Genomic DNA, 14,336 nt, shown 5'->3' with positions numbered 1-14,336 from the left:
AATCACTCGACAGTGACTCAGTTTCTTTTGCCTCCTCTGCTGTGATGTACGGTATCTTCTTGTTTACGTATTATGCATGTTTCCTCTGTTGTGTGTGATTTGCGATTGCCTTTCAGAGACAATAACTTCCTATATAATTTTACCAAATTCAAATGCACAATGGGAGTAATGCCTATACAGACCTCTGTCTGTAGGAAGCCCAGAGCGTCGACAATCTGCCTCTGGTGGTGGAGACAGAGCTTGGTCATGAACTCCTCCAGCGTGGAGGTAGACTGCAGGTCCCTGGCCTTTGCGGTACTCAGCTCCAGACATTCCCTGCAAGACAAACAGGACAAGGATGTTTATATTTTTGTCATGAATATACACGTAGACTTACAAAAGTGTCCAAAAGCATATTACATTTATTTTCAATGGAAGTTATTAGAAGGAAAAAAATAAGTCAGACTCAAGGTTAAAACATATGAAGACCATACCACATGGATGATAATGAGAGTTATAGCTATCGGTAGGGTTGGGCATTATGCCTTGTATACCGGGGTATTTTGAAATACCCATGGTATGATTTCAATACAGTAGAATAATTTAGTTTTTAAAAAATAAATATTTCTACTTTTTCCAATAAATACCTGAAGTCAACTTGTGCACTAGGTTATAGATAAAGCAGATTGCGTTCTTAATTTCACCTGTTCGATTATTTTCCCATTATGACCAAAACAGCTGATTGAGCCAGTCGTGTTTGTTTACAAAGAAGCACAACCAGCAACAGAAGCTTAATGAGGCGAGTGATTCCTCTGCAGCGCAACATATTGAGGTGATCAATTTAGAAATTCACTACCTCATGTTTACCAGCTATACATCTTAAAACTATTAAGTAACTATCCAAGATATGCCAAATAAATTCTCTCCAGCTGTGTATGAAAATGTATGCACTCACTAACTGTAAGTCACTCTGGATAAGAGCGTCTGCTAAATGACTAAAATGTAAAATGTAAATGTATTTGGTTTGCTAACTAGCTAGCCAAGTGGCTAGCTTGCAATATCAAGCTTCTTGAATCTTGGTCACAGTAGAGACAATCCCCTCCTGGATTAAGATCCCTGCTGTCTAATATTGTTTTGTGTGTGCAGCAAACCGAGCAGCCTTTTGAGAAATGTGCATAACATGAGCTGGGTTGTTTGTCGTTGCAATTAGTTTGCATGCACTCGTTAGCATTTACCTAGCATCCGCTATGGGAATTCCTTAGTACTTGTTAGCATTTTGTTAACTGACGTTTTTTGGGCCATCTTTATGTTTAAAAAAAAAATAGCGCCCCTTGTATGCACCACCAGTAATACAATATAACCCAGGATGGCACAGGCACGATATGAAGGTTTGAAAATCTGGATAACGCCCAACCCTAGCTGTAGGTACTTAAAAAGCTGTCATACAGCAGGCTAAATGCATTAAGGCAAATCACTTTCCCCATGGAGATGAATAAAGTATTCACAGCACCCATCTAAATTAATTGTTTTCCTACAGTTCAGAAAATTTTTTTATGAAAATGCAACATACTCAGTTGGGCTAAGTGCTAAGAGAAAATGTATATGGAGATAAATGAGAAGGGAAAAAAAAAACTGCCAGGATATAAAACTGGGGAACAGTAACTGATCCATAATTCAATTAAGTTTTGTTTTTGTAAATCCCAAACCAAACGTATTGATTTCACTTGTCCATGTCAGCATTTCAAGCAGTCCTGGATATCCTAAAATTCTATCTATAGAATGAACATGGATCCATTACAAAAAAGAAGCAGTCATCATCATCATCAACATCAAAGCCCGTCTGTTGGTCCATCTTGGTGACACCATTCCCAAGTAATTATTTCATAAACAGAAACATGAGACTCATCATCCACATTGCTGGTGTAAAATGTTTCCATCTTGATACGATTGACACGCCATACAGCAACAAGAGTTAAGGCTGAAATATTGTGCTAGTTATATAAAAATAGAATTGAGTCATTAATTGGGTTGATATTGAGTCCTTTATTACCAGCCATGGTTTCTAAGTGTGTGGGAGGAATGACAACTCATGAGCAGTGTTAAATATGTCTTTAGCAAAATAAGAGTATTCACAGGGTGGGCCTAATGAGACATTTGAAAACGATGAGTATGAGCGTATAAATTAGATCCACAGCATTTAAAATGTATATTAATCTACTAATTATATGAAGCAACAACGAAAATCGAGCCAATTACGAAATTGTGAAAATACTACGCTAAAAGTGTTTGTTTGAAAAAGACGACAGAGAACATTACATTTTCACATAAAATTTATTAGAAGAATAGGGGATTTTGAAAAGTGATTATTTTGTCCAGTGAATCTGACCTGTTACATTGTTACAGGTAATCTCTTTTTCAAAATGTTGTTTCTTTCCTTACAGGATACATCGAGTAAATTCTTACACATGCACAAAGACAATTAATCATTGGTGCCCCAGGTTCAATGCAACATACACAAAATCGAGATCATATCAACCACTTCAGTTTAAATATTATAAGGGATATATAAGAGGCAAAGTCATATTTTATTAAAGTTGTCAAATCAAAAGATGAAAAATTACCAGTGCAATCAAATTAACTTAGTGATCATTAAGTTCTCTCTACTACAAAGACACTTGACCATAGCCAAGAAGTTATAATAATAATAATTATTATTATTATTATAATACAAAAAAAAAATACATTCATAAATAAATTACAGTAGAAAAAAATGAGTCTGCCAAACTGTGTAAATGTCAATTATTGAAATGAGGTCCATTTAGGTTTAGGTGTACCTGTTATCTGAGCATCTGAATACATAAACCATTGAGACTAATGAATCCGAGGCATTTCACATGAAACCAAATTGCTTATAGCACACTAAAGCTGGAAATAAGGTATGAAATATTTGAATTCTATTATTTTTGAAAAGCCTCCCAATCCTTTCTGTTTGAAGTGTATGGTTCCAAGCATTGCAAGTCATCACAATTAGTCCACAGTATAGGGTTGAAAAGAGCTGCTTTCAAACGTTTTAAAAGGAATAACTTGCTATTACAGACTCCATATAGTACAGTCTTAATCTAAAAGCCGTAGAGCTGTTAAACCAAAGATAAGTAGCAACATGTAGACTACCAAGACTAGATCTAAGTCCAGTGGGCTTAGAGAGAAGGAATAGGAAGGACTGCTCAAAGAGAACATTAACAAAATAAATCTTCCCAACAAAAGGGAATCATAAGTGAGAATCTCTTCATCTGTTCAATCGATACATACACAGAAAGACCTATTTTTTGACGATACCTTGCACTCAGAAGAATTGTGTTAAAAATCGGTAAAGGTTCGACTAACGAGGTGTCCATCTACATCAGTTTATAATTAGGCCTACCAAAATGCATGATTGAATGTATAACCTTTTTTTTTTCAGGATTCACATTTTCCACAGATGCTCAGAGAGTAGGTTCAAATGTATTATGTTAAACAGTAGTTAATTATCAACTGAGTGTGATAACTATGGTGTCTGAGGCACTGTGAGCAGGAGAGATAAATGCATCTTAAAAACCATGTTTGGCTAACATCTTACCTGAACAGAGTTTACATTGACATTCATTGTGTTTTAAAAAGAATAAGAAATAAACACTGCAGAGATTCAATTGGATGTTTTCTGGGTCTCAAACACGGCACCACCTTCAGTCAAAGAAAAAAAAAAAGCCCAAAAACAATCCACTTGTAAATTAGTATCTGACCCGTTTGTGTGTTTGTGGTATATATATATATATTTTTTTTTACAGGACTTTAAGTCGCTGCTATGTCTAAGAGTGTGTAGACAGTACCTGAAGGAGTGTGGGTTGTGTTTTGTCCCTGAGGGTTTCCATGTCTCGCTCTCTCCACTTTTCCTTCAACATTGTGAGTTAAGATCTGACCACGGTAATCTGAATATATGTACATGACAATTCACACATATGTGTTTTCTCAACAAAAAGGGGGAGAGGAGCAGAAATAGAGCAAGAGACAACAGCAGCAAGAACAACAGAAGGGAAACATATTTCACAAACACATACAAAAACACACAGATGGAAATGCACCCGTGTCTTTTACCTTATAATACGTAGAGGGAGTAAAAATGATTTAGCAAACATTAAGAACACATGGTATCCATGAGTTAGTTACACAAATCTTAAGTTGGCCACTGTATAGATCATGGCCGGTTGACTAAGAATTCAAGTCTCAAAGGTTGTCTGTGACAATAATTTGCCTTGCATACACCAGTGTTTTCAACCAGTCCACCTACAGGATCCAACCAATTCCACTTCACATATCCAACAATACAACACGTGCTGCCTTCAAGCCACACACTGGCAATCATGCAAAATCTCATTCCATCATACACTTACCTAAATAGAAACAGGTATTTGGAAGTTGAAAAAAAAAAAAAAAGGTATATTGAAGTTAATGTAATCAGAAATTGAATTAATATACAAGTCCTTTTATCAGTAGACAAAGCGAATTATCTACAACAACCCCAAACTGTATGTACACATCAGCACACAGTCTTTAATCAAAGGCCTTTCTGAAGACCGTGTTTCATATGGAACATAGACCATATCCTGGTCAACATCCAGTCAAAACAGAGGAATAGAAAATGAGAAAAGTAGTTTTGACATCAGCTGTCGCCTCCCTCCCTGGATCTGTGATAAGAGCGAAATATAAAACTACTATGTATCAATAAGCAATATATTTGTTTGTATATAGGAGGTTTTAATATACGGTGCATTCAGAAAGTATTCAGACTCCTTTCCTTTTCCCACATTTTGTTACGTTACAGACTTATTCTATTCTGAAATGGATGAAATAGAACATGTCCTCAATCTACACACAATAACCCATAATGACAAAGCGAAAACAGGTTTTTAGAAATGTTTACAAATTTATAAAACATTTACAGAAATACCTTATTTACGTAAGTATTCAGACCCTTTGCTATGAGACTCGAAATTGAGCTCAGGTACATCCTGTTTCCATTGATCATCCTTGAGATGTTTTTACAATTTGATTGGAGTCCACCTGTGGTAAATTCAATTGATTGGACATGATTTGGAAAGGAACACACCTGTCTATATTAGGTCCCACAGTTGACAGTGCATGTCAGAGTAAAAACCAAGCCATGAGGTTGAAGGAATTGTCCGTAGAGCTCCGAGACAGGATTTTGTCGAGGCACAGATCTGTGGAAGGGTACCAAAAAATGTCCCCAAGAACACAGTGGCCTCCATCGTTCTTAAATAGAAGAAGTTTGGAACCACCAAGACTCTTCCTAGAGCTGGCCGCCCGGCCAAACTGAGCAATCGGGGGAGAAGGGCCTTGGTCAGGGGGGTGACCAAGAACCCAATGGTCACTAACAGAGCTCCAGAGTTCTTCTGTGGAGATGGAAGAACCTTCCAGAAGGACAACCATCTCTGCAGCACTCCACCAATCAGGCCTTTATGATAGAGTGGCCAGACAGAAGCCACTCCTCAGTAAAAGGCACATGACAGTCCGCTTGGAGTTTCCCAAAAGGCACCTAAAGTCTCTCAGACCATGAGAAACAAGATTCTCTGGTCTGATGAATACAAGATTGAACTCTTTGGCCTGAATGCCAAGCGTCACGTCTGGAGGAAACCTGACACCATCCCTACGGTGAAGCATGGTGGTGGCAGCATCATGCTGTGGGGATGTTTTCAGCGGCATGGACTGGGAGACTAGTCAGTATCGAGGGAAAGATGAACGGAGCAAAGTACAGAGAGATCCTGCTCCAGAGCGCTCAGGACCTCAGACTGTGGCGAAGCTTCATCTTCCAACAGGACAACAACCCTAAGCACACAGCCAAGACAATGCAGGAGTTGCTTCGGGACAAGTCTCTGAATGTCCTTGAGAGGCGTAGCCAGAGACCGGACTTGAACCCGATCAAACATCTCTGTAAAGACCTGAAAAAAGCTGTGCAGCGACGCTCCCCATCCAACCTGACAGAGCTTGAGATGATCTGCAGAGAAGAACGTGAGAAACTCCCCAAATACAGGTGTGCCAAGCTTGTAGTGTCATACCCAAGAAGACTCGAGGCTGTAATCGCTGCCAAAGGTGCTTCAAAAAAGTACTGAGTAAAAGGTCTGAATACTTATGCAAATGTCATATTTCCGTTTTAAAATTTTTAATAAATGTACACAATTTTCTAAAAACCTGTTTTTACTTTGTCATCATGGGGTATTGTGTGTAGATTGATGAGGGAAGGCTGTATCGTAACAAAATGTGGAAAAAGTAAAGGGGTCTGAATACTTTCCGAATGCACTGTATGCATCTGTAAAATCTGTCTCTGAGTATAGTTTGGTATAATTAGTGTTAAGACTATTTATATAAATATTGCAGGAGTTAAAGGACTACAACTATCATGTCATGAACAATCTTCAACACATTGACTTGAAGGGTGTGCAAGCTTCTGAAAAGCTTTTTATTGAAGCATTATCGTGGGTGAAGGGTCGAATCAAATTTGACTAATTGGGAAGAATGGCTACAAGCTATTCAATCCAAAACACAGCAGAAACTTTTTTTTCTTACAGACAAAAACCAAACAACCAAAGAAGATCTAAAAGCACAATTAAACATTAACACCCTCACCATTAAAATATGAATGAGTCAAGTAGGGTGCATGAAACTTTTACAGAATCTTGAAATATTCACAAAAGTGTACCAACCCAGTCCTTAATTTTCAGTAGTCTTATATAAGAAAAGTCACATCCAAGAACAGTCTTATCCAAGATAATCTTTGCTTATGTCAACCTTTGCCATGTGGTTTTCACGTCATCTCCATACATAAATTATTCCGTAGCGTACTTAACCTGATGGGCCATGGACGGAAAATCACAAAACCGTTGACAACAATTGCAAGATTACGGCATACATCTAAAGCAGCAAGTCAACAAATAGCTAGCAGAGTTCAACACATCAACCTGTACTGCAAGAAAGCTTTGGCCCATATCCCTGGCTTGTGTTTATGGGATGTTGCTACATACAATACACCATTGCCTCTAGAAATTAGATTTATTTGATGCAGGTTCAGTCCTTTTCTAGAGATGAGGTAGCAGAAACCAACAGATTTGCTTCTGTAGATTTTTGTAATTTTAACATTAAATCACAGGTTCCACAAGGGTTGTGTTAACACAGCAACTTTTTTGTTGTTGTAATGTGCAAGAATGGACAGCATGCAAAACTTTCTCTCCAAATAGTCTAATCTTGTCTCAGTATTTGGACTTATAATGGCATTCTATTTTTTTTATGGCAGACGATTAACTAGGAGCAAGGCTCCATGATTGTCATGGTAACACAGAAAAGCCTTGCAACTGTTAGTTTAATTTGATTAAAGTAATTCACTTTGATTTGTTTACCTTTTTGTTGTCCGTCCCATCTAATTCACTAATAAAATGGACTCATCCTCAAAACAAAGATGTCATCTTGATTCGTTTCAGATGCCCAATTACAATAAATTGAAATCATAACACAAATCTATTGTAACTACTGTGAAGCATACAGTGCCTTGCAAAATTATTTATCCCCCTTGGCGTTTTTCCTATTTTGTTGCATTACAACCTGTAATTTAAATTGATTTTTTTTGGATTTCATGTAATGAACATATATACACAAAATAGTCCAAATTTCTAAAACTCTAAAAAATAAATAACGGAAAAGTGGTGCGTGCATATGTATTCACCCCCTTTGCTATGAAGCCCCTAAATAAGATCTGGTGCAACCAATTACCTTCAGAAGACACATAATTAGGTAAATAAAGTCCACCTGTGTGCAATCTAAGTGTCACATGATCTCAGTATATACATATATACATACACACACACATGTTCTGAAAGGCCCCAGAATCTGCAACACCAGTAAGCAAGGGGCACCACCAAGCAAGCGGCACCATGAAGACCAAGGAGCTCTCCAAACAGGTCAGGGACAAAGTTGTGGAGAAGTACAGATCAGGGTTGGGTTATAAAAAATAAAATAAAAATTGAACATCCCACGGAGCACCATTAAATCCATTATTGAAAAATGGAAAGAATATGGCACAACAACAAACCTGCCAAGAGCGGGCCGCCCACCAACACTCACGGACCAGGCAAGGAGGGCATTAATCAGAGAGGCAACAAAGAGACCAAAGATAACCCTGAAGGAGCTGCAAAGCTCCAGAGCGGAGATTGGAGTATCTGTCCATAGGACCACTTTAAGCCGTACACGCCACAGAGCTGGGCTTTACGGAAGACTGGCCAGAAAAGCTCCATTACTTAAAGAACAAAATAAGCAAACACGTTTGGTGTTCGCCAAAAGGCATGTGGGAGACTCCCCAAACATATGGAAGAAGGTACTCTGGTCAGATGAGACTAAAATTGAGCTTTTTGGCCATCAAGGAAAACGCTATGTCTGGCACAAACCCAACACCTCTCATCACCCCAAGAACACCATCCCCACAGTGAAGCATGGTGGTGGCAGCATCATGCTGTGGGGATGTTTTTCATCGGCAGGGACTGGGAAACTGGTCAGAATTGAAGGAATGATGGATGGCGCTAAATACAGGGAAATTCTTGAGGGAAACCTGTTTCAGTCTTCCAGAGATTTGAGACTGGGACGGAGGTTCACCTTCCAGCAGGACAATGACCCTAAGCATACTGCTAAAGTAACACTCGAGTGGTTTAAGGGGAAACATTTAAATGTCCTGGAATGGCCTAGTCAAAGCCCAGACCTCAATCCAATTGAGAATCTGTGGTATGACTTAAAGATTGCTGTACACCAGCGGAACCTATCCAACTTGAAGGAGCTGGAGCAGTTTTGCCTTGAAGAATGGGCAAAAATCCCAGTGGCTAGATGTGCCAAGCTTATTGAGACATACCCCAAGAGACTTGCAGCTGTAATTGCTGCAAAAGGTGGCTCTACAAAGTATTGACTTTGGGGGGGTGAATGTGTTATGCACGCTCAAGTTCTGTTTTTTTTTGTCTTATTTCTTGTTTGTTTCACAATAAAAAATATTTTACATCTTCAAAGTGGTAGGCATGTTGTGTAAATCAAATGATACAACCACCCAAAAAATCCATTTTAATTCCAGGTTGTAAGGCAACAAAATAGGAGAAATGCCAAGGGGGATGAATACTTTCGCAAGCCACTGTATGTCTCTACTCGGGGGTTATCACAGTTGGTTTGCAAGTTCAAAAGATTTCTACATATATACATTGCACATTTAAAAAAGTAGGATTTACAGTAGATTCATACCAATTAGTTACCTAGTAGTCAATTATATTTATTTTTACCATACTTATATACACCTGAAAGACTAAAGGAAATGTCAGAGATTCTGAAATGCTATGTCTGAAAGGAGATAGTAGGGCCAGCCTTGCCTAAGGGAAGTTCTTGTTTTTTTGCATTTCATGTGATATCAGCTAAGTTTTAGCAAGAATCTCTAAGAGTTTGTAGCTCTGTGTTCACTGTAGGCCGAAGTCAAACTTGTAACTCAAATGTTCGTCTAAATATCTAATTTACATCTAGCCGAGTCTCAAGAATGTTGGATAAGAACTTACTGGGTCAAGAGTAAGAAATAAAAATATCTTACAGTCTTGTTAACTATAAAGGTATTAATAAAACATGTCTGATGACTAATAAAACCAGTACTGTAATATAAACCTTATACAAGGACCATAGGGGCTTGATCCAACATTCTGAAATGTCCTGAGGTATAACTGTCGATAGGGTAAGTAGTAGTGTACATATATAAATCAGGAGTAGTTTGGCCAAATTCACAGCGGGACGCCATATTGCTGCTTCCGAGCATTCTATTCACAATGAGTATTTGGATTCTAGTTCTGATTCTAGAATTAGATAAGTAAACATTGTGTACAATTCTGAGATTCCCATAAACTGTTATTGGTCGGTATTACCAAGGAGGAGCAAATACGGCATCCATTGAATTATGTGATGTTTTCTAAAAGCATCATGATGTTTAAACTGCAATGGCCAAAGTATCTATGCTTCAGCATATGCTACACTTCTCCACAGAATTTCCTTAGTGCTATGGGCCACATGGCGAAACCTGTGTTGAGACTCAACAATTTACTGCATTGATATACTGTACCTTAAAGCTGCAATCTAACACGTGAACAAAATCAATCTTTCAATACATAGTTAAGATAAAAAATAAAATGTTTAAGAATGAACATTTCCACCTGTCCCTTGTCCTTGCCTTCTTCTGTTAAGCAGGGACAGTCATCCCTAGAGGTAACGAGACTACAAGACTTCACACCTGAAGTTTGTTGTGCTAACTGCAGCGCCACACAGATTTAAAATGTCCAGAAGGCTCAAACAGGTAAATAAATGCTTGGTTAAGGTAGGTTGTGAGAACACCTGATAAGAGTCGGGTGCATATATTTGTCATTCAATGGTAAGACATCCCAAAAAGGTCTGTTTGCGGATGAAAAAACAAAATGTCCCCTTTTTCAGATGATTCTGAGTACGATACAAGAGGCATGGAAATAAGTAGGATATATATATATATATATATATATATATATATATATATATATATATATCTGAGAGTGAGGTATGTTTGTGTATAGATATCTAACATAGTATATACATTTCTGATAAAGATCTACACATTCACACAAGTACTGCAGCCCCACACAAACATTATCCTGAGTTGTGGCGAAGGCTACGGGTGAACACATGTAACGAAATGTCCCAGTCACACTACACAGCAGAACGTGACATATCTGAGTGGTTGTAATCTGGCGTGCTTTTGGAGAGTATAGACGGTTAGCTTACAAACGAAGTGCACGCTTCATTGGGGCAGAAGTCCGTGTGTTGTGATTCTGGATGGCCAGATAGCTAGCAACAATGACAAGAAACTGTCATATGGGGAATTGTAGGTGGCTTGTTTCAGCTAGTTTGATCTCCTTCTTGATACAATGTCTTGTTTTGAGATGTTTTGACTGATGTCACATCTATGCTAATATGGCTAAAATTCACTAGCTAGCTAACCAACAACTGTAACGATGTATTTTAGAGATGTGCTCATTGTGCAAATGTATGTTTCAATAAACGTTGGAGACTAAATATATCTTTTACATGTTGTCAACAATCTAAGCCAACCCAGTCTCTCTTGCCCCAAAGTTGCACACGCGGCGATTTTGTTGATAAACAACCAACCCGTCTATAGCTCTGAGGTTTGGTTGGTAACTAAGGAGGAGGTGAAATTGCGGACAGGGGAATGTGTTCTCCCAACAAACAAAAACATACAACTTTACATTAAGATTTTCAGTAGTATACAAGGGTTGCGTGCATCCTTGCAACCGCATATTCTTCCTGCTTTAGTTTGGTCTATTCAATCTCAGGTGTGCATTTGCTGAACAGTGACAGGGAAAGAGATTAAGCCTTGATTTTATATAACTTGTCGAGTGCTGAGCATGCATCATGCTTATGACACAAACAAATACATGAGGTTGGTGTCTCCAACCCGGATGTCTCCAACCTTGGTGCTACAAGGTCTGCAAGCTTTTGTTTCAGCTGGTCTACAATAAGACCATGCACATCCTGTAGTTCTCCAGGACCTGGGTCGGAGGCCGCTGGTCTAGCCCTAAGTGATGTAATAACTAGAGTACTCCTAGAGGACAGTAAGGGGCGCCACTGAACAAAATATAACTGTGCAGACATTTGGGATTGCTCCAATTGCAATTTTGCCAACACATCACATTAGTCAATGAGTAAAAATATTACATTATGTTCACACCGTATCTAAAGCAGTTTTTCAGGTTGAACCATTTAAAAAAAGGTTGTACTGTATAAGGATAGCACAAACAAACTTCATAAAAACACTCCCAAAACATATTTCAAATATGGAGTGTTTCAACAATGTCTAGAACAATGTCGAGGGGCAATCTAAAAGAGTGCAGAGAGACAATTTTGTGTCTTATTGACTTTGACAACAGCTACTTATAGTAGGCTTAACAAACATATTAAAACAATTAAAGAGCTAAGAATAGGTCCGATTGATTCACGGGATTGATCGCAGAGTAAGTATAAGTGCATTTGGAATAAATCAACATACTAAACTGGTTAATTGTGTACTAGCTATATAGACTCCAAAGGAGGTTGGTGGCACCCTAATTGGGTAGGACGTGTTTGTGGTAATGGCTGGTGCAGAATAGGTGGAATGGTATCAAATACATCAAACATGTTTTGATGCCATTCCATTTGCTCTGTTCCAGCCATTATTAGGAGCTGTCCTCCCCTGATAGACTCCTCAGTCATTGCCACTGTCTGGCAAATGCAAACGACTACCTGGACTGGGTAAAAACATCACATCATCATCAAGTACTGCATCGCTTTCAGTCGTGAGTTTACTCGTCTGGTGAGTGGCCTGTACTGAGCCTGCCGTTCTCTCCGGACACTGACACAGACTCCAGAGGGTCCAGGGGTGCATCCACAGCTTCTTGGCCCTCTGGGGCCTCCGTATCCTCCAGTTCCTCCATGCGGCTCATCAGCTTCAGCTTCTTCTTGGGCGGGTGTTTCAGGGTGCCAAGGCGCTCCTTGACTTTATACTCCAGAGTGCTGTGAGGGATCCCATAGACGGTCTGAGCCTTGGACACGCTCATCTTCCCCCCCATCACCACTCCTATAGCCTCCTCTAGCAGCTCGGTGTTGTACTGACGGTATCTTCCTCTCTTCTTCCTCAGCTGCTTGTTGCTGAGGTCTGCCTCGGGCTCAGAGGTAGGGTACAGCCCCCCAGAGGCAGGGCGGTCTGCGTCGGATGAACCCCAGTACTCCCTCTCTCCTCCACTGCTTCCCCGGCGGCCGTGTTTGGGCAGGATGGACCTCTGCCTCTTCCCCAGGCTGTTCTCACAGTGGTGGCTGGGGAGGCTGTAGGGATCAGAGCTCAGGGAGCCCCAGGAGAGGTCCACCCCTAGGCCTCCTAGGCCTCTCACCTGGGGGATTTTGAGGCCGACGGTCGGGAAGTAGGACAGAGAGAGCCCCTGGTCTCTCGGGGCCTCCTGGAGGACTGCCTTCCCACAGGAGGGGGACTTCGTGAAGAGCCCCGCAGCCTCCAGCAAGCTGGGTAGGTCTTTGAGGTGGTCCCCAGCTCCGCTGTTGGCCCGGAGCTTTAGGAGGGCCCCGAAGTGGGTCTTGGAGGCCCAGGACGGAGAGCCGTACCTGGAAAGGAGAGAGAGGTGGTCGAAGGGTCTGGACGTCTGGTTGTGGTTGGGAGACAACTCTGGATCGGAATCCTGGTTCACTTCCTGTTTGATGTGCAGGGCATGACAGAGAGGTGAGGTGGGCTTTAAAGGGACGGAGTGGCTGAAATTCTCCCTCCTCCTCCTCCTCCCATCCTGCAGGCTCCACATAGGCAGCCCGGCCTGTCCGTCAGCACTCAGGGAACGCCTGATTGGATGGAAGGAAATTGGGTGTAAGCAGAGCTTGCACAGTGCTTTATTCTCTCTCTCTCTCTCTCTCTAGGGGAGGATGGGTTGGGGAAGGGAGGATGTTGGCCACTCCTTTATTGGTTGATCTTGCTTAGGTAACATCACTTTATCTTGCTTAGGTAACATCATATATGTGTGTGAGTGTGTGCTCCTTTTAAGAACAAAAAAGGCTCATGTGTTTATTTTGGCTTTGCATTTTATTTTTATTACAAATTATGCGTCAGTCAACATAACAATAAGAAAACAAAATAAAATAAAAGGATATGCAGGGCAAAGAAAATAAATCAAAAGAAAAATAGAAAATCTAAGAAAAGGTTAATAATGTCCAGCCCTGTCCAGATAGGGCAGGGCAGGGGAGGGAGGAGGGCATGTTGGTCATTAGCCCTGTTCAGATAGATAGGGCAGGGGAGGGAGGAGGGCATGTTGGTCATTAGCCCTGTTCAGATAGATAGGGCAGGGGAGGGAGGAGGGCATGTTGGTCATTAGCCCTGTTCAGATAGGGCAGGGGAGGGAGGAGGGCATGTTGGTCATTAGCCCTGTTCAGATAGATAGGGCAGGGGAGGGAGGAGGGCATGTTGGTCATTAGCCCTGTTCAGATAGGGCAGGGGAGGGAGGAGGGCATGTTGGTCATTAGCCCTGTTCAGATAGGGCAGGGGAGGGAGGAGGGCATGTTGGTCATTAGCCCTGTTCAGATAGGGCAGGGGAGGGAGGAGGGCATGTTGGTCATTGCAGTAAGGCAGTCTGGCATTTAATAGCAGAGCAGGGCACGATGACTGTGTTACCAAATGACTAATGCTAACGTAGCTATAGCCCTTAGTGAGTGACGTTACCACTGAACAA

At 40.6% G+C, this 14,336-nt stretch overlaps 1 protein-coding gene across 1 annotated transcript in view; it reads right to left on the bottom strand.

Moving 5' to 3' along the window:
• The window catches only part of LOC311100978 (uncharacterized protein), a gene marked incomplete at its 5' end in the record, with an annotated part of 49,239 nt that overhangs the window by 9,791 nt on the left and 25,112 nt on the right, over window positions 1–14,336 (bottom strand). Inside the window, one exon of the mRNA XM_084141983.1 lies at window positions 183–315. Within this exon, the coding sequence (XP_083998109.1) occupies window positions 183–315 (133 nt within the window). The remainder of the gene's footprint in view (window positions 1–182; window positions 316–14,336) is intronic.

This window comes from Coregonus lavaretus, assembly GCF_964263955.1.
Source record: "Coregonus lavaretus genome assembly, chromosome: 25".
Taxonomy (NCBI): Eukaryota; Metazoa; Chordata; class Actinopteri; order Salmoniformes; family Salmonidae; genus Coregonus; species Coregonus lavaretus.
Note: the sequence above shows the minus strand (reverse complement) of the source record. Positions and strands in the feature narration are given on the sequence as shown.